This window comes from Netta rufina (assembly GCF_964035555.1).
Source record: "Netta rufina genome assembly, chromosome: 30".
Classification (NCBI taxonomy): Eukaryota; Metazoa; Chordata; class Aves; order Anseriformes; family Anatidae; genus Netta; species Netta rufina.
This window is the reverse complement of record NC_140154.1, coordinates 2,207,442-2,235,380: the sequence shown is the minus strand read 5'-3', so window position 1 is coordinate 2,235,380 and position 27,939 is coordinate 2,207,442. Positions and strand designations below refer to the sequence as shown.

Genomic DNA, 27,939 nt, shown 5'->3' with positions numbered 1-27,939 from the left:
GTTTCCTTTCTCACGCCTGGTCCAGAGCCTCGGGGGGAGGCCCCGGGGGTCCGGTCTTGGCCTCTCGGTGGGGACCCACGGCCCGTGTGAGGGGAGCGGGGCAGGAGGCGCAGGGCCATGGCTCCGCAGGGAGCTGCCTGGAGGCCTCCCACGGCCCCGCTGCCCCTTGGGCCTCAGCCGGAGGCACGGGGCCGGGCAGGGGAGCAGCGAATGAACGGCGGGGGCAGAACCGGCGGCTGCGGGGGGAGGCAGCGGGGCCCCGCCGGGCCTAGAGCAGGGCCTAGAGCCAGGCCTAAGGCCTAGGCCCAGGCCGCCCCCGTCGCCATGGCAACCGCCGACCTCCCCGTCTCCACGGCAACCGCCCCCCGCCCCTCCGTCGCCTTGGCAACCGCCGGCCCCGCCCCCACTCGGAGGGGGGGGAGCGGCGCGCAAGGCGCCTGCGCGCCGAGAAGCTGCTAGAAGGGAGGAGGGAGCGGGAGCCCGCGCGCGCGGCGAGGGGCGGGGCGCGGGGGGGGGGCCGGCGGCGGGCGGGCCGCGCGCATGCGCAGCGGCGGGAGGCGGCGCGGCGGGGTTTTTGCTGCGTCACCAGCGCTGGGCGCCGCCGCCGCCGGAGCGCGCGGGGCATTGTGGGAGCGAGGCCGCGCCGAGCCCCGACCCGCAGCGGAGCCCCCGAGCCCCGACCGGCCCCGGCCACGACCCCGGCCCCGCCCCCGCCCCTCCGCCGCCGCCGCCAGCACCGGAGCAGCCCCGGTTGTCCGCCCGCCGGGCTCCCCCCGTCCCTCCGAGGAGCGCCAGCCGCCGCCGCCATTCGCCATGTGAGGCCCGCGGGAGGGCGCCGGGAGGAGGCCGCGGCCTCGCCGGTGGCGGCGGGAGGGGAGGGGAGGGGACGGGAGGGGAAGGGGGGGGGGGAGGCGCCGCGCAGTGACCTTGGCCGGGCCCCGCCGCGTGGCCCCGGGCCGGGCCCCGCCGGAGGCGCCGTGGGGCGGGCGGGAGCTGCCCGCAGCACTCCTCGGGGCACCGGCACCGGCGGCGGGCAATGAATGGGGCCGGGGCGGAGCCGCCCGGGGGGGGCCGCGGGGCAGGGTGGAGCCGGGGCCGGCACCGGGGGGGCTGAGCGGGGCCGGGGGAACGCGCGGGGCTCGCGGTGAGCGGCGGGGGGGCGGCGGAGAGGAGCCGCCCGCGCGGTTTCCCCGTTGCGATGTTAAAGCGGGCAGCGAGGGAGAGGCCCCCGGGGGTAGCGGGGCACCGGCCGCGGGCGGGAGCCGCCGCTCCGGTGGCCCCGGGCAGCACCGGGGGCCGTCGGGGAGCGGTGGAGGAGCCGAGCAGCGCGGCGTGGCCGTGGCTCGGAGCGAAACGAAAGCAGCGAGGAGGAGGCGCGCCGCCCGCCCGGCTCCCGGCAGCTTTCCCCGCTGAATTTCCCTAAAACTACGCCTGAATTTCCCGAGAACTCCGCGGTGATTTGAGCCACGAGAACGGCGGTGCTCTCCTGAGCTGGTCTCACTCTGCCCAAAGCACCGAGGGAAGCGTTTGCCGCCCCGGGGAGCAGCACACGTGAGCTTTTTGCCGCCTTGTCGCTGGTGAGGCTTTTACCTCTCCGCAGCCCTTCCGAAACCCCGAGTCCGGGGCTGCTCCCCATTAACGTGACTGAAAGCGAGAGGAAAGTAACGAAGCTGGAGCTCTTCACGTAGTGTTTGCAGAATACATCATCCTGAAACCATTGCTTTTTTTAGAAAAAAAGAAAAAAAAAAGCACCGTATTTGCTGGGGTATGAAAACGAAAGCAAAACTAGTTATGTAAACCAAAATTCTTGCTGCCACCTGTAGAGCTAAATGGCTTTTCTCGTAATCCTGTCTGAGGGTGAAAATCTCGTTGGGCAGCCGAGTGCTGTAGGAGCTGTCCGGATGCTTTCCGGGATAGAAGGCTGAGCTCCGGTGGGTCGCAGCCCGCAGAACGGACGAGGAAAAGCACGTGGGCAGGTCTGGAAACTTCTCGAACGGCCTTGAGCAGCAAGCAGCAGGACTTGTGGTTCAGCCCGTGGGTACAGGATGCGAGGACCTCTGCTTCTGTGCCCGCCGCCGGGCTGGGGAAAGGGATGGCACGTGCAGGGCTTCTCGGCCCTGGGGAAGAGAGCACCGGTCCGTGGCGTCATCGTGGTGTCCCCTGGAAGTGACAGCCGGTGGAGGTGTTAAATGCAGGTGCACGGTGGCTGCGGCTGTTTAGGAAGTGCCCCAAAACCTGCGGGTGGCAGCAGGAGTAGTTGGGACAAGTCCTTACGGGGCGCGGGGCCTCGTTCTGTGGCCCTGCGCTGCGCGGTCGGGCTGCGTGCTGGAGCTGCCGCTGCTGGCACAGGGCGGAGGGAATGGGAAATTAATTTATTCCGGTCCCATGCGAGCAGCGCAGCTGAGCGGGAAGGAGGAAGTGTGGGGCTCCCCGCCTAACAAACGACTCTGTCTGGAAGCCCGGCTGATGTCTCTCCGTGCCGGTGAGAGAACAGAGCAGGGTTTTGTGTGGGCGTGGGGGAAGCACCTCTCCGAAGGGCGCTGAGCACGTGTGCTCCTCGCCGTCGGCCTCGGCGTGTGCGGTGGCCTCCTCTCGGTATAGGCAGCGAGGCGAATCGGCTGGGTGAGACTCGTCCCATCCACCCCTCCTGGTGGCAGCTCTCACGTGGCCTGCGCCGCTCTGGATGCGAAGTCACAATTAAAAGCACCTCGTCAGGCGGCTGGAGGCAGCGTCCGTCCTCCGTTTGGGGGGAGGGGATGGGAGGTGCGGTTGTTTTACTGGGGTGGGCAGCCGAGTTCCACCACGGTCACTCTTTCTCTTCCTCAAAGAGAAAGGGGGAAAAAATACGGTGCAAAGGGCTCGAGAGCTGAGGTAAGGATGGGGAGATCGGTCAACAGTTACCGTGACGGGCAAAACAGACTCAGAGTAGGGAGCTAGGAACTGCTCCAGGTTTGGCTCTGTGCCACGGGGTCCATCCCTCAGGAGCTCTCAGCTCCAGCACGGGTCCCCCGCAGGCGACAGCTCCTGCCAGGTCACCTCCTCCTGCGTGGGCTCCTTCACGGGCTGCAGCGTGGAGATCTGCTCCATGCGGGACCCGTGGGTGCAGGGGGACAGCCTCCTGCACCAGGGGCCTCACCACAGGCTGCGGGGCACTTCTGCTGCCTGCCTGGAGCACCTCTCCCCCTCCTTCTTCTCTGACCTTGGCACCTGCAAGGCTGTTTCTCACTGCTTTCACTCTCCCAGCAGTTTTTTTTCCCTTTCTTCACTCTGCTCTCACAGAGGCACAAACAACATCCCTTACTGGCTCGGCTCTGGCCAGCGGCAGGGCCCTTCTCCATCCTGGGGCCCTTCTCCATCCACCCCTGTGGCCCCCCTGCTACCAAAACCTTGCCAACAAACCCACCGCAGGAGGGGAGAAGAACAGGATGGAAGGACTGGGCCGACTGGTTCTGTGCGTGATGCAGTCACCGCCTGCAGGGTGGGAGGCACTGCATGCCTGGGAGGCAACCAAAGTTTGCTGTTAGAAGCGCGGCTTCTGTTCAGCTAAACTCTCTGGTTTCATCCCTCTTTGTGTGGCTTCGATGCCCGCGAGCTTCCTTCAGCTCTAGGGTAGCTCATAAAGGGTTTGGAAGTCGAGTGAGCGCTGCCTCGGCACGCCTGATCCTGGCAAGAAATCAAGGTCACGGCCACACCGAAGCGACACGGCTGAGGAATGCGTGCAGCTCCCCCCGGGAAGGCCGGGGATGTCTCCATTGACGCTGGGAAACACTCGCGAAGTGTTGATGCCGTGCACAAAAGCCCCCGGCACCATCGCTAGCAGGGACACTGCAATTTCTGTTCTGCTAGCAGCGCGTCTGAGCAACGTACCATGTTGTGAGCAGCGGGATTTGTCCTCCGCTGGTGCCCAGGCGCAGCAGTTTGGGTCTGGGGGGCATGAGGAGGCACAGAGCAGCTGGGGGGCTGAGCAAGTTGGACATGGCCTCACCCTTCCTCGAAGAGCCCTGCATTCCCCAGGAGAAGAGGAAACTTGTCTCCAGTAAGGACTCAATACCCTAGTGAGGAAACTGCTGCTGCCGTTGACCTTTATCTGAATAAATCGGTGGCTCCCGCAGTATTTCTTAAAAGTGCTGCTAAAGGGGAGAGAGGATTTCGCCCCTAGGGGCAGCGGCTTGCTGGGAGGCGAGGGCTGTGCTCAGAACTGCCCGCTCTGAGGGCTGGCTTCCTGGCTGGGATCAGGCGCTCATAGCTGCAGGCAGGAGCATTTCCCTGTGAGGATGAAACCAGCGGAGTCTTACAAGTGGTGCGAGGACCGCCAGGTGGGTGGATTTCCTCTGGTGCCGTCGTTTGATGGCCGAGGGGACTTCAGCATCTGCTTTTCTCACTGAAAGCCCTTCCTCCTGGTGCTCCTTCTGCAGCTAAACCACAGCAGCTGTGACCCCGTCATCTTTTTGCCCTGTTCAGGACAAGCTGCAGCTTTTGGCTGCTGTCCATGCACGCTGCGAGCAGCGGAGCTGCCGCTGGTCCTGGGCGTCCCCGGGGAGGCGCGAGCTTAACCCGACCTGTCGCAGCGTGGCTGAGCCCCGTATCTGAGGGCTGAATCTGCTGACAGCAGGTGCGTCCAAAGCTGTTCTGGAGGCTTAGCGGTGTCACCTGGAATGTTCTGGAAAGGTAATTCTGCTCTCGGGCTGCACCGCTCACAGCCCAAACATCCCCGCCCTGCAACAGGGCCGGGAGCGCTCCCGGCATCCCGGTGCTCGGCTCCTCCAGCTCCGTGCGGCTGCGCTGAGCGCCCAGGTGAGCGCAGTCGGTCCTGGCTTGGCAACGCCTTGGCTGTGAAATTCCAGCCCGGGTCGCGCGGCGCTGGAACGCGGCCGGGGCGCGAGAGCGTCCGCGATCGCCTGTGGCTTAGCAACAGCAGCTCCCGCTGGGCGCCGCTTGCTCGGCCCTGGAATGCGGACGCTGAGCTCGGGGCTGGGCTCCAGCGGCCGGGGAAGGAGGGGAAGCGGCTGGAGGCTGCGGCTGGGGCCGGGATGGCCGCGCTCGAGCGTCACCGTTTGTCTGGCGGGTGAGTGGTTGCTGCTGAACGGTGAATGCAGGTGCTCAGGGGCGTTTCTCGGGCCGTGGATGGGCTGCGGCTCTTTCTGATGCCTGGGGGAAGCCAGGAGTGGGAGCCTCGGATGGCAGCCAGCTCGGCGTTGGAGTCCGTGTCTGTAGGACGCAGTAGCGAGGGTCAGAGCAGTGATTCCTCCTGCTTCACAGCAGTGATCTCAGCTGGGTTTTGGTCCTGGTAAAGTTCCTGAATGTTCCATCTCCTCTCCAGCCCTTGTGCCTTAAACAAATTTTAAAAGATTGTTAATTGTAAGCTTGTGGCACTTCTGAGAACAGGTGGAAGTCCTTTAGTTAACGTTCTCTACATGCACTAAAACTCAAACTGCTCTATAGCTGCATATCAGGAGAAACGTAAGGTAAAGTGAAGCTTACCTGGCGGCAGAAGGCTGAGGCTTTAATCTGTTAAATACTGGGAAAAGATACAAATCCTAATCTGAATTTCTTCTGACCGGTCTGTTTGCAGGCAGCCCGCTTCTGCGAAGTGGTACGACCGAAGGGACTACGTCTTTATTGAATTTTGCGTTGAAGACAGTAAAGACGTTAATGTAAATTTTGAAAAATCCAAACTTACGTTCAGGTGAGTGTAACTTGGGCCTCCACAAAGCTAAAAGGCACAAGGGTGCCCCAAAGCTGTGCTGATGCTGATTAGATTTTATTCTTAAAGATTCTATGGTTATTCTATATTATTGAAGTATGTTTGTGCTGTAAGACAAATGTCTTACAGCACATTATAATTATATTATATGTTTGCTAATTATATGTTTGTTTTCTCTTAACAGTTGTCTTGGAGGAAGTGATAACTTTAAACATTTAAATGAAATCGACCTTTTTAATAATATTGATCCAAATGTGAGTATCCTCTGCATTCTTTTCTTACTTCTGTGTCCAGAATGCTCAGCTCCTTCTGCTGCACACCACCCACCCTTCTGCAGCAAACTGTGCTGCTCAGGAGGGATTCGTTGGTTGTTGCTTGACAGGTGGCATCTGAACGGCTTCCAGTTCTGATGATAGTCGCTGTCACCCCTTGTCCATGTGTGCAGGCAGTAAGGGGTGCTATAAAACTGCCCGAGTTACGTTCAGGCAGTCCTAAACAGAACTGGTGCCGCTCCGCCTGGCTCCATTTTGTGATGGTTTGATGTGCAGCGGTGTTCAGACTAAAAGCATACCATTGGGTTTTGAATTTGTATAGATCTGTTCATAACGGGAGTTACTCTGACAAATACTACATTACCTTACAGCCATCCAAAGATGCTTTGGTGTATCTGAGTTTAAGCGTGTTCTTACAGTCTGAGGAACAACTTGTTTGCAGTACTGGTCGTAGCTTAAAGAGCAGGCAGTACTTTTGAGTCAAAGAATAAGTTGATAGCTTAAAAGAAATGAATCTAATAACAGTGTGTCACCACAATGTTAGTGATTGTTAATACTAACAGATGCTTGCTTTTTTTCCCCCCCTTCTTCTTCCAGGAATCAAAGCATAAAAGAACAGACAGATCTATCTTGTGTTGTTTACGAAAAGGAGAATCTGGTCAGGCATGGCCAAGGCTAACGAAAGAGAGGGCAAAGGTGGGTTTGGGCTCTTTGATGGCCAGAGCAGTGGCTGATGTCTCCCCTGTTTTATTTTTATTTTGGGTCGTGTTTAAATTACGTAGCAGTTAACGGCTCACTTGCCATGCTCCTGATCAGAATGGCAGTTCTAAGGGACTTTGAATAGTAACAGTTCATTTCTTGCTTCTCTGTCAATAACTTCTTGTGTTGATGTACAGCTCAACTGGCTCAGCGTGGATTTCAACAACTGGAAAGACTGGGAAGATGATTCAGATGAAGACATGTCCAATTTTGATCGCTTTTCCGAGGTATAGGAAGATGAATACCTGGAGGATTGGGTTTCCTTTTGGGTGGCGTGTGGGCAAAGGGTGACAGCTACAGGGAGTCATACTCCTTGGCCTGCTCTTCCTCCTGCTTTCTTGGCCGTTGCTCTCAGGGCAAGCTCTGCCAGTTAGCTGAGGCACGGCTCTTGGTTTCCCACTTGGTGCCACCTGGACAATGTTGCTTGGAGCAAAATTAACTTAATTTATAAAAATAATTGATGGTGTCATGGAGCATAGCTGGCTGTGTGTGAGTAGCAGCTGTGCTGCACTGGCTTGCTCCAGTTTGTCTAATAAGTGCGGTGTGAAAGCTGACTGTACAGGTGTAGAGAGCGCAGTGCTCACAAACAAGAGCCCAGGGCAGGAAGAAACACCTCAGCTCTGGAGCAGACTCCAGCTGCTTGAGCCCATGCTGTGTGAGCTGTTGGCACTGCACTGAGATGGTCGGTGGGTGCTCATTACCAAATATGAAACAAATGCTGGTCCCATTGCACGTCTTGGCACTAAATCAGTGTAAAGTTTCTTGCCTCTTCACCTGGTAATTTTTGCTTAGGTGCAGCAAGATTTGTCAAAGCAGCAGGTGGCTGTTTACAGCAATTTCAAGCTATTTATAGATTGTTAATGTTCCCCTAATGATTGGAGTTGGCTCCCCTCCATATAACGTGGCTATTATCTTTCTTGAGCAGATGATGAACAACATGGGTGGAGATGACGACGTAGACCTACCAGAAGTAGATGGGGCAGATGATGTAAGTGCTTTGCAGTAAACGTGTGTAGGGCTGGCTAAGGGCTCTGCACGTTCACTGCTACGTGCTGAGGTTGAAGTTGCATTCCCCACTTCAGTGCAGTTAATAGCACAGACTGCCAAACTTTGGGTAAGTGATGTAGTCTGGCAAAATCCCCTCGAGTAGCTGGATCGAGGCTTGCAGTGTCCTGGGCAGCTCGGCGTCATACTTTTCTGCAGAGATTATTGGTTATTACAAGTCTGTTTTTGTACTGGTAAAGCTTAACCAAAGCGTGTCCTGTAGTCCCTTGAAATACGCTTACTGACAGTGTGCTTGCTACACTGAGCTTTGAAAGTGCCCCCGAGCTCAGTCGGCTCCAGTTAATGTTATTTTTTTCTTTCTAGGACTCACCAGACAGTGATGATGAAAGTAAGTTGGCATTTGTGTTTTTCTGCACCTGTGCAACAGTCTGGGGGCTGGTAGTTGAGGGAGCTGTGCAGAGCCAGCAGATGTGCTGTCCTGTCAGTCTTGCTAAATCCAGGCTGCCAGCTAATGCCAGTGCCTTGCTCCAGCAGCATGAGACGATATAATCTAGTGAAAGCCTTAGCGCTCCAGCACGAAATATTAGTTTGACCTTCCCAGGCTGCTGCAGTCCTGGTGAGGCTTTGGCTGTAAAAGCAGCCGTCACCAACACGGAGCTTTAGCGCTCACGGCACTGGCCTGGTTTGTGTGGGTTCTGCACTCGCACAGCAGGGGCTATACAGAGATCAGATGTGCAAGGAACCAGCTCCACACTGAGTGCCAGCAGTGGGGAGGTCAGAGACCCTAAACTGCCTTATGCCTGACTTGCTCAAGGGCTGTGTTCCTTTGTGTTCCATGTGCTATAATGGGGCTCCTGGGAGCTTATTTTTTTAAAGAAAAAAAAAAAAAAAAAAACAAAAACTAATCTCTTTTTTTTTTCCCTCTAGAAATGCCAGATCTGGAGTAAGAAAAACTGTTGTCTTCAGGGTTTGGGGAAAGAACTTCATCACATTTCATAATTGAGATAAGAATTCCTGAGTTGATAGCCCTAAAGGGAGATATTGCATCCTTTAACCCATTTTCAGTCCATTTTAAATGGCTTCACTGATGGTAGGTGTGTACCATTGTGCGGGGCAGTCTTAAGCCACGAGAGGCAATAATGTTATGCATGAACCGTTTTCCAGACTTCCAAAAACCAATTGAGGTGTAGGCAATCGATACAGAGCAGTTGCAATAAAGTTTACAGAGCCTCCTTGCCTCGTAGCAGATGTAATTACAACGGGAGAATTCGGAATTTACGTCGAGCGGTAAATTGGCGTTTTCCCCCCCTCTGTGGCCTGCAGGTAGATCCAAAATTAAGCTTGTACCTGGAACAAAAACTGGCTGAAACCACCGTTAGCTAATTGGGTCACAAAATGTAACAGGTGATGCGCAATACCTCTGTGGTGTCTTCAGGTGTGTTCCACTAATGTTTTTATTAAAAAGGAAACAAAATTGGCTTTGTTGGGTATTTAATCGCTAGTTGCGTGTTCAGAGGCAGTGCCCAGCCCCCTGCTCTGGGCGCGGGGACCAAACGGCGCCCACTGAGGGGAAGGTGGCGGCCGCCAGCGGTGGTTGGTGCGAGCGGCTTGTGGCAGAACGAGACAAAAACAACCTCAGTTTGTGTTCAGAGCAGTGGGGATTTTTTTATTGTCTGCATTCTTTCTAATAAACTGTTGAAGACTCCACGCCTGGCCTGGCCTCCTGCCTCACGGGGCGCTCCAAGATGGCGCCGGGGAGGGGGGGGGGGGGGCTGGGGGCGCGAGGCCGCGGTCACCGCGCCCGCCCAAGGACACGGGCGGGGCACGTGCGCTCCGCGCCCGCCCCTTCCGCCCTTCTAGCAGCGCCCAATCAGCGCTGCGCCTCTGCAGAGCGATCGGCGCGCGGCCCAATGGCGAGGAAGCGGAGAGCGGGAGCGACGGCGAGCTCGGCCAATGGGAGCGAGGGCAGGGCGGGCGCGGGTCTGCCTCCGCCCAATGAGCGCGCGCGGCGGGCGGTGCCGCGTGGCAGACGCCCCGCCCCTCGGAGGCCTGCGCCGTGCGGGCGGGCGAAGGGGCTCAGTCGGCGCCGCCATGTTGGGGCTCGCGGGTCGCTGCGCCGCCGCCGCCGCCGCCGCCGCCCGGCCGGGGCTGAGCCGCGGGGCCGGGCCGGCCAACGGCCTCCTGCCGCTGCTCCTCAGCCGCGGGGCCGGCCCGGCCGCCGCCACCGGCAGCCGTGAGTGGGGAACCGCCGCGGGGTCACCTTGCGGCCTGCGGGGCCTGCGGGGCGCGGGGCCGTTACCGGGGCGGGGCGGGGGGCGCGTGGGGGCTGCACCGGGCCGCGTGGCGCCGAGCGGGGCTCCGGGGCGCTGCCCCCTGCCCCCCGGTGCGGCCCCCGCCGACCCGCGCCCCTGTCCCCGCAGGCCGCCGCTATGCGGCCCAGCCCGCCCCCGCCGCCAAGGCCGGCGCCAGCACCGGGCGCATCGTGGCCGTCATCGGCGCCGTGGTGGACGTGCAGTTCGACGAGGGGCTGCCGCCCATCCTGAACGCCCTGGAGGTGCAGGGCAGGGAGACCCGGCTGGTGCTGGAGGTGGCGCAGCACCTGGGTGAGTGGCCGCCCGTTCTGCCCCGGGGGGGTGCGGTATTGGGGTGGCCTCCCGTGATGATGAATTTCGGTGACTTTCGTTCTTCTGAGCTCGCTGAAGCCACGCATTGCAGTCTGAGGAGGAGGAAAATGGCTGCTGGGGGGCTGCGGCCCGCCGCAGCTGAGGGGTGGGTCTGTCCTGGGCTTTTTTTCGGTGTTTCTTTTGCTCGTTTTGTTCCTTGGCCCCTTTTCTTGCAGTCCTCCCCCCTGCTGACCGCCGCCTTGGCAGGGCCGGGAGGAGATGGCAGCAGCTGTCCTGCAGGGTCAGCTCGAGGGCACTGCGGTAACGCTGTCCTTGGGCCTTGGCAGGGGAGAACACCGTGCGCACGATTGCCATGGACGGGACAGAAGGCCTGGTGAGGGGACAGAAGGTGCTGGACTCCGGCGCGCCCATCCGGATCCCCGTGGGCCCTGAGACCTTGGGCAGGATCATGAATGTCATCGGGGAGCCCATCGACGAGAGGGGTCCCATCACAACGAAACAGTGAGTGATGCTGCAGGACTGCAGATCAGCGCCACGCAGGGTTTGGAGGTGGGGGGCTCTGGTCCTGGCAGCAGCCAGGCTCGTGCAGTTTTCAAGCGCTCAGAGACCCCCAGGCTGCACGCAGCTGGATTGTGCAGGTCTCTGCTGCATTTGTGTTTCAGCTTCTCTCCCCTCTCGCTGCAGGTTTGCTGCTATCCACGCCGAAGCCCCTGAGTTCGTGGAGATGAGCGTTGAGCAGGAGATCCTGGTGACGGGGATCAAGGTGGTGGACCTGCTGGCCCCCTACGCCAAGGGTGGCAAGATCGGTAGGTGGCACCCGGTGGAAAGGGAGCGCCCAGAGAGGAGGGGCGCTGTGCCCACCCCAGGGCTGGGGAGCGGTGCCCGTGCAGCAGCTTCCTTCGCTGATGAGGAACAATTTGACTTTCGTTCTACTGAGCTTGCTGAAGCAACGCTTAATTATCTGAGGAGGAAAGGGGGGAAGGGAGACCCCCGGGGTGGCCGGGTGGGCTCTGGGTTGAGGAGGACACCCTTTCCCCCCAGGTTTATTCGGAGGTGCTGGCGTCGGCAAGACTGTGCTGATCATGGAGCTGATCAACAACGTGGCCAAAGCTCACGGCGGTTACTCGGTGTTCGCTGGAGTCGGGGAGCGAACCCGGGAGGGCAACGACTTGTACCACGAGATGATCGAGTCCGGGGTCATCAACCTGAAAGACACCACTTCCAAGGTGTGCGGGGGGCCTGCAGGGGGCGAGGGGGGGTCCCAACGGCGCGGCGCCTGTGCTGACGCTGGGTTCTGTCACCCCCCCAGGTCGCCCTGGTCTACGGGCAGATGAACGAGCCCCCGGGCGCCCGCGCCAGAGTGGCTCTGACTGGACTGACGGTGGCCGAGTACTTCAGGGACCAGGAGGGTCAGGACGTGCTGCTCTTCATCGACAACATCTTCCGCTTCACCCAGGCTGGCTCAGAGGTCGGTGCTGGAGCCCAGGGAGCCGGGGAGGGGCCAGGCACAGCCCTGCAGCAGGGCCGGACCCCTCGTTGTGGGCACCGCCAGGGCTCTCAGCAGCTCCTTTCCCCCCCCAGGTGTCAGCTCTGCTGGGGAGAATCCCCTCTGCCGTGGGCTACCAGCCCACACTGGCCACCGACATGGGCACCATGCAGGAGCGGATCACCACCACGCGCAAGGGCTCCATCACGTCGGTGCAGGTAGTGCTGGAGCAGGGTACACCGGGCGGGGGTCACCTCCCCCTGCCCCCACCTCCCTCCCACCACCCCCTCTGCCCCCCCAGGCCATCTACGTGCCCGCCGATGACTTGACCGACCCCGCCCCCGCCACCACCTTCGCCCACTTGGACGCCACCACCGTGCTGTCCCGCGCCATCGCCGAGCTGGGCATTTACCCAGCCGTGGACCCTCTGGACTCCACCTCCCGCATCATGGACCCCAACATCGTGGGGCCCGAGCACTACGACGTGGCCCGGGGCGTGCAGAAGATCCTGCAGGTGAGGGGGACGGGGCAGCCCCCGCGGGGAAAGGGGCTGGGAGGGGGGCTGGGGGTTGCAGGAAGCCCTGCCCTGGCCGCTCACCACCCCGCTTTGCCTCGCCCCGCAGGACTACAAGTCCCTGCAGGACATCATCGCCATCCTGGGCATGGACGAGCTGTCGGAGGAGGACAAGCTGACGGTGGCGCGGGCGCGCAAGATCCAGCGCTTCTTGTCGCAGCCCTTCCAGGTGGCCGAGGTCTTCACCGGCCACATGGGCAAGCTGGTGCCGCTGAAGGAGACCATCAAGGGCTTCAAGCAGATCCTGGCAGGTGAGGCAGCCTCCCCCAGAACTCCTGGGGGGGGAGGAGCTGGGCTCTCTGCCCGTTCCCCCCCCTGCTGATGGCTGTGTCCCCCCCAGGTGAATACGACCACCTCCCCGAGCAGGCCTTCTACATGGTGGGGCCCATCGAGGAGGCGGTGGCCAAGGCGGAGAAGCTGGCCGAAGAGCACGCGTGAGCAGGGCCGCCCCCCCCTCCGCCCCGGATTCCCCCCCCCCAAAAAAAAATATTTAAAATTTCCAATAAAACGTTGGTGAAAACAGCCCCGGGGGCCCTGCGTGCCAGGGGGCGGGGGCAGCAGCCCTGTGAGCCCCCTGCCCGGGGTGGCAGCGGGACCGGGCTGCCCTTCCCACCCCCCCCCCCAACCCTGTGGGGGCTTTGTGCCCCCCCCACCCCATCCTGGTGCCTGGCAGAGCCAAGCTGGGTGCAGGGGGGGTTGGATCCATTGCCCCCAGCCCCACGGGGCCTTTTTCTACCAGGGGGCCCGCAGCAGCTGGGGGTGACCCCCCCGCACCTGGGGCCTCGGAGGGGAGGGGGGGGGAGGTTGGCAGCTGCCTGCAGCGGGGGGGCCGCCCCCTCCCCCCCCCCCCCCCTCCGGCTCCTGCAGCACAAAGAGCTCCCGGCCGGCCCTGCCAGATGGGGCTTTGTCTGCGGGGTCCCGGGGGGGCTGCCCGGGCCCTCCCCGCCGCCGTGGTCACACCCTGCGGGGGGGGGGGGCACCGGGACCCGGCCCGGGGAGTGCAGCTGGGTGCTGGGGGGATCCCGGGGGGGGGATCCCTGCGGGGAGGGGGTTACGGGAAGGGGGGGGACGCAGGCGCTGCCTGGAGCTGCTCCCAGCAGCACCCCCCCCCAGCAAAGCGCTGCGGCCCCTTTAAATGGCGGCGCGTCTCGGGGGGGCGGGGGCGGCCGCTGCCATCACGAGGGGCCGCGGGCACCGGCACCGGGAGCTGGCACCGGCACCGGGCTGGCACCGCCGGGCCCCCTCCGGCCCCCCAGGTACGTGCTGGGCCCCCCCGGGCCCCCCCTCGTGCCGTGGCCGCGCTGGGCAGGGCCCCCCGGTGCCCCCCCGGTTCCCCTCGGTGCCCCCCCGGTACCTCCCCGGTGCCCCCCCGGTGCCGCGTGACGTCAGCGGGGATCCCGGGGGGGGGGGATCCCGAGCTTGGGGGGCGCCCCCCCAGGACCGTGCCGGGGGCCGGGGCCCGACTGCAGGTGGGGGGGGGGGGGGGGGGAGGAGCGGGGGCGGCCCCACGTGGGGGGATTCCCCCCGCCAGGGGCGGGGATCCCCCCCCTCCCCACGTGGGTCGTGGCCCCGCCCCCCCCGCTGACGCTCGGCGCCGCTCCCCGGTGACGCCACCGCGGCGGCGGTGACGTGGGCGCGGAGGGGGCGGGGCCAGGACCGCCCGGCGGCGCGCGGCGCTTCCTGCCCTGCGCCGCTCGGCTCCGCTCGGCTCGGCTCGGGGCGGCCCCGGCCCGGTCCGGCCCGCGCCATGCGGAGCCGCCTCCCCCCGCCCCGCGCCGCCTGAGCCGGGCCCGGGGCGCCCGCCGGGCCCGCACCGCCGCCTGCCAGGTCCGGGGGGGGAACGGGGCCGGTGGGGGGGGGGGTGACGGGGGGGGAGCGCTCCGCGGCGGCCGGTAACGGCCGGTAACGGGAGGGGGGAGGGGGGACGGGGGGGGGGAGACGAGACCCGGTCCTGGACCCGTGGGGAGCCCCGGGGAGCCCCTGCCCGCATCCCGGCTCTGCCGAGGCCGCCGGTGCCCGGTGAGCCCCCCCCGCCGCCCCCTCTCCCCTCCCGGTCCCCCCCTCCCGGTCCCCCCCCCCCCCGAGGTGCCGGTGCCCGGTGCGGGTTCCCACGGTGCGGGGCTCAGCGGAGAGCCCGGGGCCGGTCCCGGTGCCCGGTGCGCGTCCCCGGGTGTCCCCCCCCCGTCCCCTCCTCCCCGGAGCCCGGCCCGGTCCCCCCCCAGCAGCGGGTGGGAGCGGGGCCGCCCCGGGGGGCGCGGCGGGGGCAGCTCGGGGCCGGGGGTCCCGGCTCAGCGCCCGGTGCCGGCCGTTCCCCCCCCGCCCCCCCCCCGCTGCAGGAAGCGGCCGGGAAATGGCAGCCGGGGGTTGCGTCGCCTTGTTTTTGAAACGTCCTCCCCGGCCCGGCCGCTTCGCTCCCGGTTCCTCTCCCGGGGCCACCGAGGATCCTCCCGGGGAGCCCCCGCTGGCAACGCCGCCTGCTCGCAGCCCTCGCTCCAGGGGCTTCGGGTCCCGGTGGGTTCACGGCCCCCAGCCCGGTTTGCTCACAGCTACACTGACCGGTGCCTGCTGCACCGGCTGCGCCAACCCCGGGGGAACCGGGCCCGGCCCCCACCTCCGTCCAGCCCGGGCCTGGCTCAGCCCCCGGTGCCAGCGCATCCCCGCGGCCAGCCCTTCGCCCTCCTCGCCCGCACGGCTCCGGTTACGGCCTGGCCCAGTTTGCAGCAGGGCCGCGACGGGTGGCCTCTGCCCGCCGCACCCAGGGCTGGCAGCGGGCGGCCGGGTGCTGGCACCGCTCCCGGAGGTGCCGAGGGCGGCTCCGGTCGGGACAGGCCCCGGTGTCCCCGTGCCAGCGCCGGGCACGCCGTTGGTCCCCAGCGCCAGGCGCTGCCTGAGCCCCACTCCCCTCCTGGGGACGGCATCGCCGCTCAGCACCGCTCCCTTCCCTGCCCTTCAGCCTCCTGGTGCCTGCTGCCATCGCTTCCCCGTCCTCCCTGCTTTTATTCCGCCCTCTCGGCTGCCGCGCTCCCTCCTGGCTCCGCTCCCCCCTCGTTGCCTCCACTCGGCCCCCTCCCGGCGCTGGCGCTCGCCCCAGCCCGCAGCAGCCACCTGTCCGGTTCTGGCACCTCCGGCCGCCTCCTCTGACCTCTCGCGGCCCCGCAGCGCCTTTCCCGGCCGGCCGGCGCATCAGATGCTGGGAGGTGCCGGAAAGGCTTTTTTTCTTCCTTCTCATCGGCCTCTGGCCGGGCTTCCCCAGAGAAGGGTCTCGCGGGCAGGGGCAGAGCTGAGCCGGGGGTGGTGGGGCCGGGATCTGATCCCGGCTCGCTTGGGGGGGGGAACACCCGGGACACCCGGGAGCGCCATGCGCGCGGCAGCTGCGTCACCGCCCATACGGGTTTCTCGGGCGGATGAATCAGCCCGGTGTCCCCGGCGGCCAGGGGGGCTCCGTCCCCGCTGGAGCCCCGGGTGGCGCAGGCTGAGCCGTGATGAAATCCCCGGCCAGGTTTCGACACGGCTGCGCTGCGAGGCCGCGTGCTTGTGGCAGCGACGGCCCTTCCGGAGGGGATGGCGGAGCCAGCGCCGCCTCTGCCCTCGGCTGCTCTCGGGTTTGGTGTCTGTGGGGTGGGCGACTGTGGCCCCCAGGGGGTCCCAGGGGTCCCATCTCATCGGCTGGGCCCACAGAGCCACTGCGGCTCCTTGGCTCAGGGCAAGGAGCTGGGGGCAGCAGGGCACGGAGCCCCCAGCTCCCGGCTGTGAAACGAGGCCAGCCCAGATCCTGCCTGGAGCAGCTGATGCGCAGACGTCCCCGGAGCCGCGTTTCGGGAGGGGACGGGCTCTGTGCGGCGTGGCTGTGCCCCCTGCGGCATCGCTGGGCCGTGCCGCGGGCAGGGGGGACACGGGGTGCGAGGGGACTGGCCGTCCCTGCGGCGCCGTCTGCTGGGAAGCGCAGCGTTCCCAGGGGAATCCCAGCCCCCCCTCCATGTCCCCACAAGGTCACGGACCCTCCTGGGGGGGCCGGTGCCTCACGCCATGCTCCTGCCCCGGGTCAGGAGCCCAGAGGAGGTGGGGGCTCGGCGCAGAGCTGAGTTCAGCGCGGAAAAAAGCCCGTGCGGGGAGCAGGCGAGCCTGCTCGGTGACAGCCTTCCCTGGGGACACGGGAGCGCGGTGACGAGCTGCGCTCACGCAGGTGGCAGCTCGGCGCACGCAGCGCTGCTGGGCCTGGGGCCGGCTCGCCGCAGAGGCGGCACCGTGGGCTCGGTGAGGGGGCAGCGGGGGGGGCTTTGGCTGCTGCCAGATGGCGGCCGGGGGCTCTCCCTGCCCCAGCCCTGTCCTTGCAGGGCACGGCACCGCCGGCTTTGGGGAGCGGCTGTGCCCAGGCACGAGCGCAGGGCGTGGGGCAGAGCCTCCCGCGTGGGTGGGGGCCCCCACCCTGCCCCGCTGGGTGGCCGGGCAGCGTGTAACCCCGCGCCTCTTCTCCCCTCCCAGACATGGACACAAACAACCATTTCAACTTCCCGGGCCTTTCCTCCGTACCTACTGCCTCAGGACTGAAACCCACGCCTTCCTCAGGGGACAGCCTGTACACCAACGGGGCTGCACTCAGCTTCCCCCCGCAAGGGAAAAGTAAGTGCCACCGCACACCCGGGCACCCCGCGTCCCCCCGCCAGGCTGCGGTGACGGCGTCTGCCCTCGTTACGGGGCAGTTGGCTCACTGGTGAGCGTGTGCTCGGCAGGGCAGCGCAGCCCTGACGGTCCCCCTCGTGGTTTCGTGTCCTTAGCACGAGGAGGGAGCCTCGGCCACGGAGCCTTTGGAGCATCCCCACCATGCCGGGGAGTCCCAGGGCAGCAGGGATGGGGGTGAACCTCGGGGGCTTACTCCGGCCACATAGGGGTTGGGGGCTGGAGGGGTCTTTACACGCCCCCGGTCGCTTTGGCCTAGAAAAGAGCGGCCAGGCCAGAACGGGGGCTGTGCGTGGATTTGGCCAGCCGGCTGATCCCTGCGCAGCCCTGCCAGGCACTCGGCTAATCCCCCGCCTCCTGCTGCTCACAGCACCACGGGGTCGGTTCCTCCACGCCAGGAGGGAGCAGCCTGCTCTGCGCAGCGATGCTGGTGCTGGGGCAGGGCGGGGGGCATGGTCCGGCTGTCCCCAAGCCCTCTCGTGTGGCCTGGATGTTGGGAAGTCCCTGCCGTGCTGCTAACGCATTCGTCTCTTCCCCTCTCGCTCTCCACAGGTCTGAACGGGGGCATGAATGTCAACGGCTTCTCTACTGTATCTCACACCAGTACTTCAGGGACCTTCACCTCCAGCACGCATTCCTCGGGCACGCCTCACCTCCGCTCCTACGACTGCCTCTGGGACTACACGCAGTACCAGCCGGCCGGCGCGGGCGGCCTCAAGGACGGCAGCCCCAGCGCCGCCCCGTTCCCCAGCCTTGCGCCGTTCCCGCTCAACGGCGTGGCGGGGGGGTCCCGGCCGGCCTCCCCGGGGCACGGCGCCAACCTGCGGGGCACCGGGCAGGAGCTGTGGGGCAACGGCACCCCCGGCTCCATGGGGCTGAACTTTGACTCTCAGGAGCTGTATGACTCCTTCCACGACCAGAACTTTGAGCTGATGCCGAACGGGCCGGCCAGCTTCTACACGGCCTCGCAGCCGTCCCCCATGCTGGGCTCTGGCGAGCCTCCCTTCCCGCTGCCACCGGAGGAGCCAGGCGCCGGCGAGGGCGATGCCGAGGCTGCCAAGGAGCTGTCCCCGGCCATCGCGGAGAACGGGGGCGGGCTGGTGGGCAGCATGGAGCTGGAGGACACGCAGCCAGGTAGGAGCCCTGGGCGTTCTGCTTCCTGGGGAGGGCCGGCCTCACCCCCCACCATGAGTCCCGCCGGGGTTTGGCCTCTCGCAGTGTGGAGTAGCTTTTGGGATCTTGTTAGGCTGGGCTGAGCGTCGCCTGTGGTGTCGCTGCCAGCAGAGCAGCGTTCCCAGCCGCCTGCAGAGGCGGGCAGCAGCCAGGGTCCTGCAGCCGCCCACCCGCGATGGGACTCCCTGGGGGCTGGCATCCCGCAGAGACCCCGGGACGGGCGCTGGGAGGGACTGGTGGCAGCGTGGCCCTGGGAGGCAGTGGGGAGGGACGGGAGGAGGCTGGGCAGCAAACAGCCGTGGCGTGGGGATGAGGGCAGGAGCAGCGGGTCGGGCAGGAGCAGCGGGTCGCGCCGCGTGACGCCTTCGGGGCAGGGCTGGCTGGGCCCCGGGCTCCGTTCCTGAGAGCCTCCTGCCCCAGGGTTTGCTTTCGGACTCTTCCTCCCTTTAGACTTGAAGCTCTGCAGCTACAACGGGTCTGCCCCCGCCGTGGTGCCGCTGAGCCAGGAGGACTCGGTCCTGGCCCCCGACGTAGGCAGCGGCTGCCTGGGGGACGCGTCGCCCATCACCACCCCGCTGGAGGACGCGCACATCCTGAGCGAAGACCCCCTGGAGCCCTTCGAGGCCCTGGACAGAGGTAGGGAGGCCGCCGCGGCACTGGGGTCTGGGGGCCGGGTGCGTACCGGGCAGCTCCCGGCCAGCGGCGTGGGGCGGCCGCCTCCGCTCCCGTCCCACCTCCTCGGGGCAGCGCGGGACCCTCTCCCACGGGCGACGGTGACGGCGGAGGCCGATGGCGATGGTGGAGGCCGAGGCCTCCGGCGCTGCCTCCTCCAGCAGCGCCAGCCCTGGGCAGGCGAGGGGCGGGCCCGCGCCCGCGTCCCTCCCGCGCCAGCCCTCCTCCGCGCTCCCTTCCTTCCCTTCCCAGCTCCGTGACGAAGCTGTTACTCAGCGCCTGAACTTCCGCGCTGGTGAACATCACCGCCACCGCCACCACGGCCATTTTGGGCTCCGCTTCCCAAAGGAGGGGGCGTGGCTGGGGGCTGCCGAAATCCCTTAACCCCTCTTCTGCCGGCGCCTTTTTGGCCCCGGGGGGGGGGGGGGGGGGGGGTTTGTTCGTCCCCAAGGCCATCTCCACCCGGCGGGTCCGGCCGCCCCCCCGGGAGCGGAGATGTGGGTTTGCGTGCCCCCAACGTGCTCGGACTCTGGGGGGCCCCCTGCGCGCGGCCCCACCGAGGTCCTGGTGCTGATCCCCCCCCCAGACCCAGGCACCGGGGACCTCTACGCGATGGACGACTCGCAGCTGGTGAGCGACAAGTCCCCCCTGGAGGAGCCCCCCGACGTGCCCAGCCTGCGCTGCTCCGCCAGCCCCCCACTGCACGCCGCCGGCCCCTTCAGCCTGCTGGCGGCCAGCCGGCCGGCCCCCCCGCTGCTCGCCAGCCCCGGCTCGCCGCCCGCCCTGCACGGTACGTGGACGGCCCCACGAGCCCCCCCGGCTGCCACCACCACGGGGGGAGCACGGCCACCCAGCCGCCGTGCGGTGCCTCTTTGTGCGGGGCCGTGGGTGTGCGGGGACCCCGCAGCTCCCGGTGCTGAGCCCGGGGAGCCCCGGCTCGGAGCGTGCTGGGGGGAGCTGGTGCGGGGCCAAATGGTGCCAGGGCTGCCCACGGGGAGGGGGATGCTCAGCCCTGTCCTCGTGCTCGGCGGGTGGGGGCTGTCCGCTGCCATGGGCGGAGCAGGAAGGGAGCAGAGCTCACGGTGACGTCCCTGACCTTGGCTCTGCAGACAGCAGCCTAGACCTGAACAGCAGCAGCCACGCGGGGCCGGAGGAGTCGGGGTCCCTGGAGCTCGACGACGCTCCACTGGAGCCAGAGTCCGCATCCCCCTCCGCAGAGGAGGAGGAAGAGGAGGAGGAGGAGGAGGAGGAGGAGGCTGCTGACAGCTGCACGGAGGCTTCAGCTGCGCCAGAAGGCGAGAGCGAGGAGGCCGCCCCGCTCAGCGTGTCGGCGGGAGGTGAGGACAGAGCCCCCCCCTTGGCTGGGTGCCCAGCGCACCGCCAGTGCTCACCGAGCTCAGGTCCCCTCTGTCCCACAGGGGATGCCCCCCGCAGGCGCATCGCCACCCCGGAGGAGGTGCGCTTCCCGCTGCAGCACGGGTACGTGGCCCCATCCCCGTCCCTCTGTCCCGCGGCTGCAGGGCCCCACGTGGCCCCGAGGCCGTGCCGGGCCCCGACTGAGGCGCTCCTGTGCCCAGGTGGAGGAGGGAGGTGCGGATCAAGAAGGGGAACCACCGCTGGCAGGGAGAGACCTGGTACTACGGGCCCTGCGGGAAGAGGATGAAGCAGTTCCCGGAGGTGATCAAGGTACGGCGAGGGGGGGGAGGGCAGCGTTGCCGTAGGGGCCAGCTCCTGCTCAGCCCCCAGCTCTGCCGGAGTTCCCCGCTGCAGAGGGCAGGCGCTGTTTGCCAGGGGGCCGGGAGCGCTGAGCCCCCTCCTCTCGTGCACCCTCACGGCCTTCATCCTCCTCTTCCTCCTCCTGTCCCCAGTACCTGAGCAGGAACGTGGTGCAGGACGTCCGCCGCGAGCACTTCAGCTTCAGCCCCCGCATGCCGGTTGGAGACTTCTACGAGGAGCGGGACACGCCGGAGGTGCGCCAGGCACCCGGGCCGGGCCGTGGGACCCCAGGCTGCTCTGTGGGATGTGGCACCGTTGGGCCGTGGGGGTGTCCCCTCCAGGGGTGACCACCTTGTGTCCCGCAGGGCCTGCAGTGGGTGAAGCTGAGCCCCGAGGAGATCCCGTCCCGCATCCAGGCCATCACGGGCAAGCGCGGGCGTCCCCGCAACGCGGAAAAGGCCAAGACCAAGGAGACGCCCGCCATGAAGCGCGGCCGGGGCCGGCCCCCCAAGGTGAAGATGGTCGATTTGCTGAGCAAGACGGACGCTCGGCTGCTGAAGAGGCTGGAAGCCCAAGGTACCCCTCCCCAGCCCCTCCAGCTGCCCCTCGCAGCCCACCCTGCAGGGGGGCTGCAGCCCTGGCACCCGCTCCCTGGTGCCAGCCTCCTTCTCTGCCCTTGCAGAGGTGCTCAGCGACGAGGACAAGCTGAAAATGAGCAAGATCAAGAAGAAAATGAGGAGAAAGGTACAGGTGGCTGTGGGGGGAAGGCAGGGTGAGGGCTGAGGGCGGTCCTGGGGTTCCTCCACATCCCACAGCCCCGTGGGCCCCAGCTGTGCCCACTGGCTGGGGCAGGGGGCTGCTGCTGTGCCCTCCCCGTCAGCTGCCATCTCCCTGAGCTGGGTCTTGTCCCTCCCAGGCCAAGAACAAGCAGAAGCAGGAAGCGAAAGCTCCCAAAGCGAAGGAAGCCAAGAAGAAGTCCAAGGTGAGTCTGCGGTGGCTGTGGGGGCCATGGAGGGGGCGGAGGTGGAGCCCCCATCCCCACAGATCCCGGGGCTTTGTTCTCAGGCCAAGGAGAAGAAGGGCAAACCCGAGAAGGGCAAGGAAAAAGTGCGGCCCAAGGAGAAGAAGGGCAAAGGGGCTCGCAAGGTGGACAAGGGCCTGTTGGCCCAGCGGCGCCTGGAGGAGCGGCGGCGGCAGCAGCTCATCCTGGAGGAGATGAAGAAGCCCACGGAGGACATGTGCCTGGGGGACCACCAGGTGGGCTGTGCCTTGCAGCGAGACCTGGGGGCAGCTGGCTGGGCCGAGCCCATGGGCAAATAGCCCGGCTGGTGCCTCAAGTGCCCTGACTGCTCCCTCTCCTGCCCTGCAGCCGCTGCCGGCCTTCTCCCGCATCCCGGGCCTCGTCCTGCCCAGCCACGCTTTCTCCAACTGCCTGACCGTCGTGGAGTTCCTCCAGAGCTACGGCAAGGTCCTGGGCTTCGACCCGGCCAAGGACGTGCCCAGCCTGTGCACGCTGCAGGAGGGGCTGCTGGGGGTGGGTGACAGCGCGGGCGAGGTGCAGGACCTGCTGGTGAGGCTGCTGCAGGCTGCGCTCTACGACCCCGGGCTGCCCCCCTACTGCCAGGTGAGCGGCTGCATCCCCGTCCCTGTCCCCGTGTCCACTGTCACACGCAGGCAGCAGGGCTGTTGGTGCCCACAAGGCTCCTGTGCTGTGCTCCGGGAGGTGCTGTCCTTGCTGCAGCCTCCCCTGCCTCTCCCTGTGCCCCTCCAGTTCCTAACCTCATCCTGGGACACCCCTGGGCTCACCCCCTCTCAAGCTTGGGTTTTCCCAGCTCAGCTGTTGGTGTCCCTGTTTTTTTTTCCCTTCCTGCTGACTCCCCCACACTCCCTAACACCTCTTCTTGCTCCCCAGTCCCTGAAGATCCTGGGGGAGAAGGTGTCAGAGATCAGCCTGAACCGTGACACCGTCTCCGAGGTGCTGCGCTGCTTCCTCACGGCGTACGGGGCGGAGGATGAGCTGTGCGAGGGGCTGCGCACGAAGCCCTTCCAGGCGCTGCCCCCCGACAAGAAGGCCGCCATCCTGGCCTTCCTGGTGAACGAGCTCAACAGCAGCACCCTCATCATCAAGTGAGTGCGGGCTCGGGGCGAACGTGGGCTCTGCTGCTGTCCTCCTCGCGGAGCTGCGTGGAGCTGAGCCCCTCGTCCCCTTGCAGCGAGATCGACAAGACCCTGGAGAGCATGGCCAACTACAGGAAGAGCAAGTGGATCATCGAGGGCCGGCTGCGCAGGTGGGTGCTGTGCCTTGGGACGTGGCTGCCTCCAGCCTGCAGTCTCCAAAACCTTCCCCTCCGCGCCCCTGGGGCTCGAGCAGGGTTGGGGCGTTCTTGCAGTGCCGCCGGGTGCCTGCACGCCTCAGCTTGCCGGGGAGCGAGGCAGAGAGCAGGCGGGTGCTGGACGCTGCGCCGCGTCTCGGCAGGTTGAAGGTGGCCCTGGCCAAGAAGACGGGGCGCCCCGAGTCGGAGATCACCGGCCTGGACGACGGGCGGCGCAGGCGCAGCTCCCGCCTGACGGAAGAGCCCAGCCTGGAGCTGGAGGAGGAGGAGGAGAGCCGAGGACGCAAATCCCGCCGGGACGAGGAGGTGAGGATGTGGCCACCGGGGACGGGGAGCAGTTTGGGGCGGCCTTCGGGGATCTCTTCCCGGTCCTGCTGATGCCTCCCTGACAGATCCCTTGCCTCCCCCAGGCCGAAACGTCCGCCTCCAGCGTCCCCGAGCTCGAGCGGCAGATCGAGAAGCTGGCCAAGGTGCGCGGGTGGTGGAGGGGCTGCGGGTCCCCCGGTGCTGCGGGTCCCCCGGTGCCCATCCCTCACCGCCCATACTCTCCCCGCAGCGGCAGATGTTTTTTCGCAAGAAGCTGCTCCACTCCTCACAGACGCTGCGGGCGGCCTCGCTGGGCCAGGACCGGTACCGGCGCCGGTACTGGGTGCTGCCCCACCTGGGAGGGATCTTCGTGGAGGGTGCAGAAGGTGAGCTGGGACTGGGCTCCGGGGTCACATTACAGACCCCCCCCTCACTGCTGCACACCCCCCCCTTCACCTCCCGCTGTCCTCACAGCAGCTGATCCGGCTCCTGAGGAGCACCCCGAGGAGAAGCCGTCCTCCCACGTGGCGCCGGTGAAGGAGGAGCCGATGGACGTGGAGGTGCCCGTCCCTGTCCCCGTGCCCATGCCTGTGCCCGTGCCCAGCCGGGTGAACTGCACGGCCTCGCGTGCCCGGGGGCGGCCACGGAAGAGCAAGGAGTTGCCGCGGAAGAGCAAGGAGGAGCCACCCCCACCCTGCAGGCCCAAATCCCCCCCCCATCAACGGGGTCCTGGAGGAGCCGATGACCCTGGGGCAGAGCCAGCACGACCTCAGCCAGTCTGCCTTCCTCTCCTGGCTGAGCCAAACTCAGTCATCCCTGCTCAAGGACTCGGTCCTCACCCCGGACAGCAGCCCCGGCAACGGGGAAGGGGGGCTCCAGCCGCTCGAGACCCTGGCCGACCCCACGGCGGAGGAGGAGAGCACCACAGAGGCCGTGGAAAAGCAGGGGCCCTGGTTCAACCTGCTGCCCCGGACACCCTGTGACAACCGACCCCCCCCTCGCTACCTCCTCAGCCGAGCCCTCTCCACGCGCCACCTCGCAGCCCCGCGGCCAGCCCCGGGGCGAGCAGCCCAAGGCCTCGGCCAGGCAGGTGGGTGCCCAGGGCTGACCGCAATGGTTGGGGCACGGGGAGGGGGCCAAGGGGTGCTGGGGTAGGGGGGGCGAGGAGCAGGTGCGGGGCTGTCCCCTTGTCTGACGGGCTCTGTCCCCTGCAGCTGAACGGGCTCCCCGCTGATGACCCCACGTCTCCCCTGCTCGCTTCCACCCCGGTCCACGCCGGCGCCAAGGCCCACGGCGCCTGCCCCAGGAACCGGAGCAGCCTGGAGAAGCTCCAGGACGTGCCGGGGCAGCCCAAGCGCCGAGGACGGCCCTCCGACCAAGTTCTTCAAGCAGATTGAGCAGAAGTACGACCCAGCTGACGGAGCAGCCCGTTCCCCCTGGTGAGAGCCATGCCAGAGGTCCCGGCTCCCAGGCCGAGCTGTGGCCTTGCTTCTCCCCAGGGAAAGCCCTTGGGTTTTGGGGCCGGCTCTGCCATGCGAGGCCGTGGGGTGGGGGTGCCGGTGCCCCCGAGCTGAGCTGTGTGGTGCTGCCTTGCAGAGATGCAGAGCGGCTGGTGGTGGCTGCAGGACCCCGAGCAGCTGGAGGCGGTGGCTCGCGCGCTGCACCCGCGGGGCATCCGGGAGAAGGCTCTCCACAAGCACCTCACCAAGCACAAGGAGTACCTGCGGGAGGTCTGCCTGCGCGCCACCACGGGTAAGAGCTGCCCCCTTGGCCCAGGGCACGGGCCTGGCTCCGCGTCCCCCCCACGAACCTCCCCCTCTGTCCCCAGACCCATCTTCCACCTGCGCCCCGAGGCGGCCGGCGCCGCTGTGTCTCAGGAAGCCCTGGCCCAGTGGTCAGTGATGGAGAGGGCCTACGAGACCGACCTCTCCATCCTGCAGTGGGTGGAGGAGCTGGAGCAGCGCGTGCTGATGGCCGACCTGCAGATCCGGGTAGGCGCTGGGCCGGGGCTGCCCGCGCGGTGACCTCGGTCCAGGCGCCCTCCCTGAGCCCCTCTCTCCCGCAGGGCTGGACATGCCCCAGCCCCGACTCCACGCGGGACGACCTGCGGTACTGCGAGCACAAGGTGGAGCCCCTGGAGGACATCACGGTCCGGAGCCGGCGGGACGGGCTGCCGCTGTGCCGCGAGCGCAACAACCCCCTGGACCTGGCGGTCCTGCGGCTGGCGGCGCTGGAGCAGAACGTGGAGCGGCGCTACCTGAAGGAGCCGCTGTGGCCCCTGCACGAGGTGGTGGTGGAGAAAGCCGTGCTGAGCAGCCCCGAGGAGCTGAGCCTGGGCACCACCGAGATGTGAGCCCCTTGTCCATGCGGGGTGGGGGCTGGTAGCGGGACCCCCACGCCTTGGCTGAGCCCCCCCCGTCCCTCCTCCCGCAGCGCCTACGAGATCACCCCCCGGGTCCGGACGTGGCGGCAGACGCTGGAGCGGTGCCGCAGCGCGGCCCAGGTCTCCCTCTGCATCTACCAGCTGGAGAAATCCATCGCCTGGGAGAAGTCGGTCAACAAAGTGGTGAGAGCCCGCGCCCTGCCAGGGGGTGGTATTTGGGGGGGGGTCCCACACCGTGGCACCCCTGACGCCCCCGCCGGACCCCGCAGACCTGCCTGGTGTGCCGGCGCGGGGACGACGACGAGCACCTGCTGCTGTGTGACGGCTGCGACCGCGGCTGCCACCTCTACTGCCACCGGCCCAAGATGACCGAGGTGCCCGAGGGCGACTGGTTCTGCTCTGTCTGCGTCTCCCAGGTGGGCATCGGGACCCCCTCCGGCTCACGCGGTGCCCCCCAGCTCTGCCCCACGGTGACCCCCTCCCGGTTCCCCCCACAGGCGGAGGCGTACCGGGACCCCAGCTCGCCCCGGCGAGGCAAGAAGCGGAAGCGGGGACGCCTCCTGGGGGGGGGCTCGGCGGAGGAGGAGGAGAGCCCCCGGCGCCGGGCAGCCTCACGCCGCCGCGAGGGGCAGCCGCTGCCGCGCCACGCCGCCGAGGGGCTGTCCCCGGCCAAGCGGCGCGGCGCCACACTGCGGAGCCAGCCCAGCGACCTGACGTTCTGCGAGTGAGTGCTGGGGGTGACACGGGGTTGGGAGGGGGGACAGGGCCCCCCAGGCCCCCTCCCCAGCGCCTCCTTCCCTCCCCAGGATCATCCTGATGGAGATGGAGTCGCACGAGGACGCGTGGCCCTTCCTGGAGCCGGTCAACCCGCGCCTGGTGCCCGGCTACCGCAAGATCATCAAGAACCCCATGGACTTCGCCACCATGCGCACGCGGCTGCTGCGGGGCGGGTGAGCGCGGGGCGCCCCCTCTCCGTGTCCCCCCCCCTCCCCCGGCCCCTATTCCTCGCCCCCCATCCCTGACCCCCCCCCTCCCGCAGGTACTCGAGTTCGGAGGAGTTTGCGGCCGACGCGCTGCTGGTGTTCGACAACTGCCAGACCTTCAACGAGGACGACTCGGACGTGGGCAAGGCCGGGCACGTCATGCGCAAGTTCTTCGAGAGCCGGTGGGAGGAATTTTATCAGGGAAAGCACGCGGCACGGCCGTGAGCGACCCCCCCCCGGCCCGGGGACCCCCCCCGCCCGGAGCCCATCTCGCTGCCTGCTGAACCCCGCGGGGGTTGGGGGCCGCTGCCCAGGGCCCCCCCCCCTCACCGGTGGGCGGAGGGGGTTGGGGGGGGGCCCAGCCCGGCCCCCTCCCGCAGCCCGGACCCCCCCCCCCGACCACCACCACCAAAATCCCTCCCTTGCCCCCCCCCTCTCCCCCCCAGCACCACCAACTCACAGACTGTGTAAGCCAAAAAGAAAAAAAAAGAGGTGTTTTTTTCTTTCTTTCTTTTAAATTTTTATTTTCCGATTTAAAAACAGCAGCAAGCCCAACCTCCACCCCCCCGCCCCGTATCCTTCCCCCTCACCCCCTCACACCCAAAACAAAACAAAAAAAAAAAAAAAGAAAAAAAAAAAGAAAAAACAAAAACAAAAAACGAGGAAAGCGAAATAATCCCCGCTGGGAATATTTAATAATAGCAATAGTTCGTAGTGAATGTGTCCGAGCGCTCCTGTGCAGCGTCTACATGCATTAACGGCCAGTAAAGTGGACTTAGCCCCCCCCCCCGCGGCCCCCCCCCGCTCGCCGGCCCGGCCAGGACCCCCCCCTCACCCCCCCCGCGCAGACACTTTACGGGAGGGCCCCCCCCTTCCCCCCCCGGTGCACCCCTTCTGCTGTAGGACCCCCGCCCGCTGCGCCGGGGTGGGCGCTGCCCCCCCCTCTCCCCCCCCCCACCTGGCTCCAGGGACCAAATGGGGATGGGGGGGCCGGGGGGGGCCCCGCGGCCCTTTCCCTGCCTCCACTTCTCAGGAAGACCCCGGCCCCCTCCACCCCCAACCCCTCTGCGAGGCCCCCCCCCCCCCCCCAAATTGGGACCCCTCAGGGACGCTACCGCAGCTCCAGGTGGGGAGGGGGCCCGGCCCCCCCATCCCCCCCCCCCAAGCAGGGACTTGAAGCCTCAGGCGGGCGTTTGCTGCCCCCCCCACCAGGAATTAGGATTTGGGGGGGGGGGGGGAGGTTACGGCCACGCCGGGTGGTGACACGGGGGG

General features: G+C 66.4%; 3 protein-coding genes across 3 annotated transcripts; all 3 read left to right on the top strand.

The window, feature by feature from the left end:
* The first annotated feature begins 506 nt into the window (after positions 1-506).
* On the top strand, positions 507-9,447 carry PTGES3 (prostaglandin E synthase 3). The gene is made up of 8 exons (XM_084303746.1): positions 507-815; positions 5,573-5,686; positions 5,889-5,958; positions 6,574-6,672; positions 6,873-6,962; positions 7,661-7,723; positions 8,104-8,128; positions 8,668-9,447. The coding sequence occupies exons 1-8, from the start codon at positions 541-543 to the stop codon at positions 8,685-8,687; spliced, it is 756 nt and encodes a 251-aa protein (XP_084159872.1). The 5' UTR covers positions 507-540; the 3' UTR covers positions 8,688-9,447.
* A 366-nt stretch (positions 9,448-9,813) lies between these two features.
* ATP5F1B (ATP synthase F1 subunit beta) lies at positions 9,814-12,947 on the top strand. Its single transcript, XM_084303725.1, has 10 exons — positions 9,814-9,973; positions 10,161-10,343; positions 10,691-10,865; positions 11,049-11,170; positions 11,406-11,590; positions 11,674-11,832; positions 11,946-12,068; positions 12,152-12,364; positions 12,474-12,675; positions 12,765-12,947. Exons 1-10 carry the CDS (start codon positions 9,832-9,834, stop codon positions 12,860-12,862), a joined length of 1,602 nt encoding a protein of 533 aa, XP_084159851.1. The 5' UTR covers positions 9,814-9,831; the 3' UTR covers positions 12,863-12,947.
* A 1,134-nt stretch (positions 12,948-14,081) lies between these two features.
* Positions 14,082-27,169, top strand: BAZ2A (bromodomain adjacent to zinc finger domain 2A). Its single transcript, XM_084303696.1, is given in 32 exon segments — positions 14,082-14,251; positions 16,907-17,044; positions 17,654-18,235; positions 18,725-18,910; positions 19,533-19,736; positions 20,056-20,283; positions 20,365-20,425; positions 20,524-20,632; positions 20,815-20,916; positions 21,028-21,238; positions 21,345-21,406; positions 21,579-21,644; positions 21,728-21,919; positions 22,032-22,286; positions 22,575-22,789; positions 22,876-22,950; positions 23,139-23,301; positions 23,406-23,465; positions 23,552-23,687; positions 23,776-24,011; positions 24,013-24,300; positions 24,302-24,391; positions 24,516-24,668; positions 24,670-24,705; positions 24,710-24,740; positions 24,898-25,292; positions 25,367-25,650; positions 25,735-25,867; positions 25,954-26,100; positions 26,182-26,408; positions 26,491-26,634; positions 26,724-27,169. Coding segments are annotated over 31 exon segments (5,376 nt in total). The 5' UTR covers positions 14,082-14,251; positions 16,907-16,908; the 3' UTR covers positions 26,893-27,169.
* The last annotated feature ends 770 nt before the right edge of the window (positions 27,170-27,939 follow it).

Bases quoted from the DNA above. Each gene is read 5' to 3' on its own strand.
- PTGES3 (XM_084303746.1), top strand. From the start codon at position 541: ATGCGCAGCGGCGGGAGGCGGCGCGGCGGGGTTTTTGCTGCGTCACCA. The intron at 5,959-6,573 runs GTGAGTATCCTC...TTCTTCTTCCAG, and splicing joins TTAATAATATTGATCCAAAT to GAATCAAAGCATAAAAGAAC. The intron at 6,963-7,660 runs GTATAGGAAGAT...TTTCTTGAGCAG, and splicing joins ATTTTGATCGCTTTTCCGAG to ATGATGAACAACATGGGTGG.
- ATP5F1B (XM_084303725.1), top strand. From the start codon at position 9,832: ATGTTGGGGCTCGCGGGTCGCTGCGCCGCCGCCGCCGCCGCCGCCGCC. The intron at 11,591-11,673 runs GTGTGCGGGGGG...TCACCCCCCCAG, and splicing joins TGAAAGACACCACTTCCAAG to GTCGCCCTGGTCTACGGGCA. The intron at 12,069-12,151 runs GTAGTGCTGGAG...CTGCCCCCCCAG, and splicing joins GCTCCATCACGTCGGTGCAG to GCCATCTACGTGCCCGCCGA.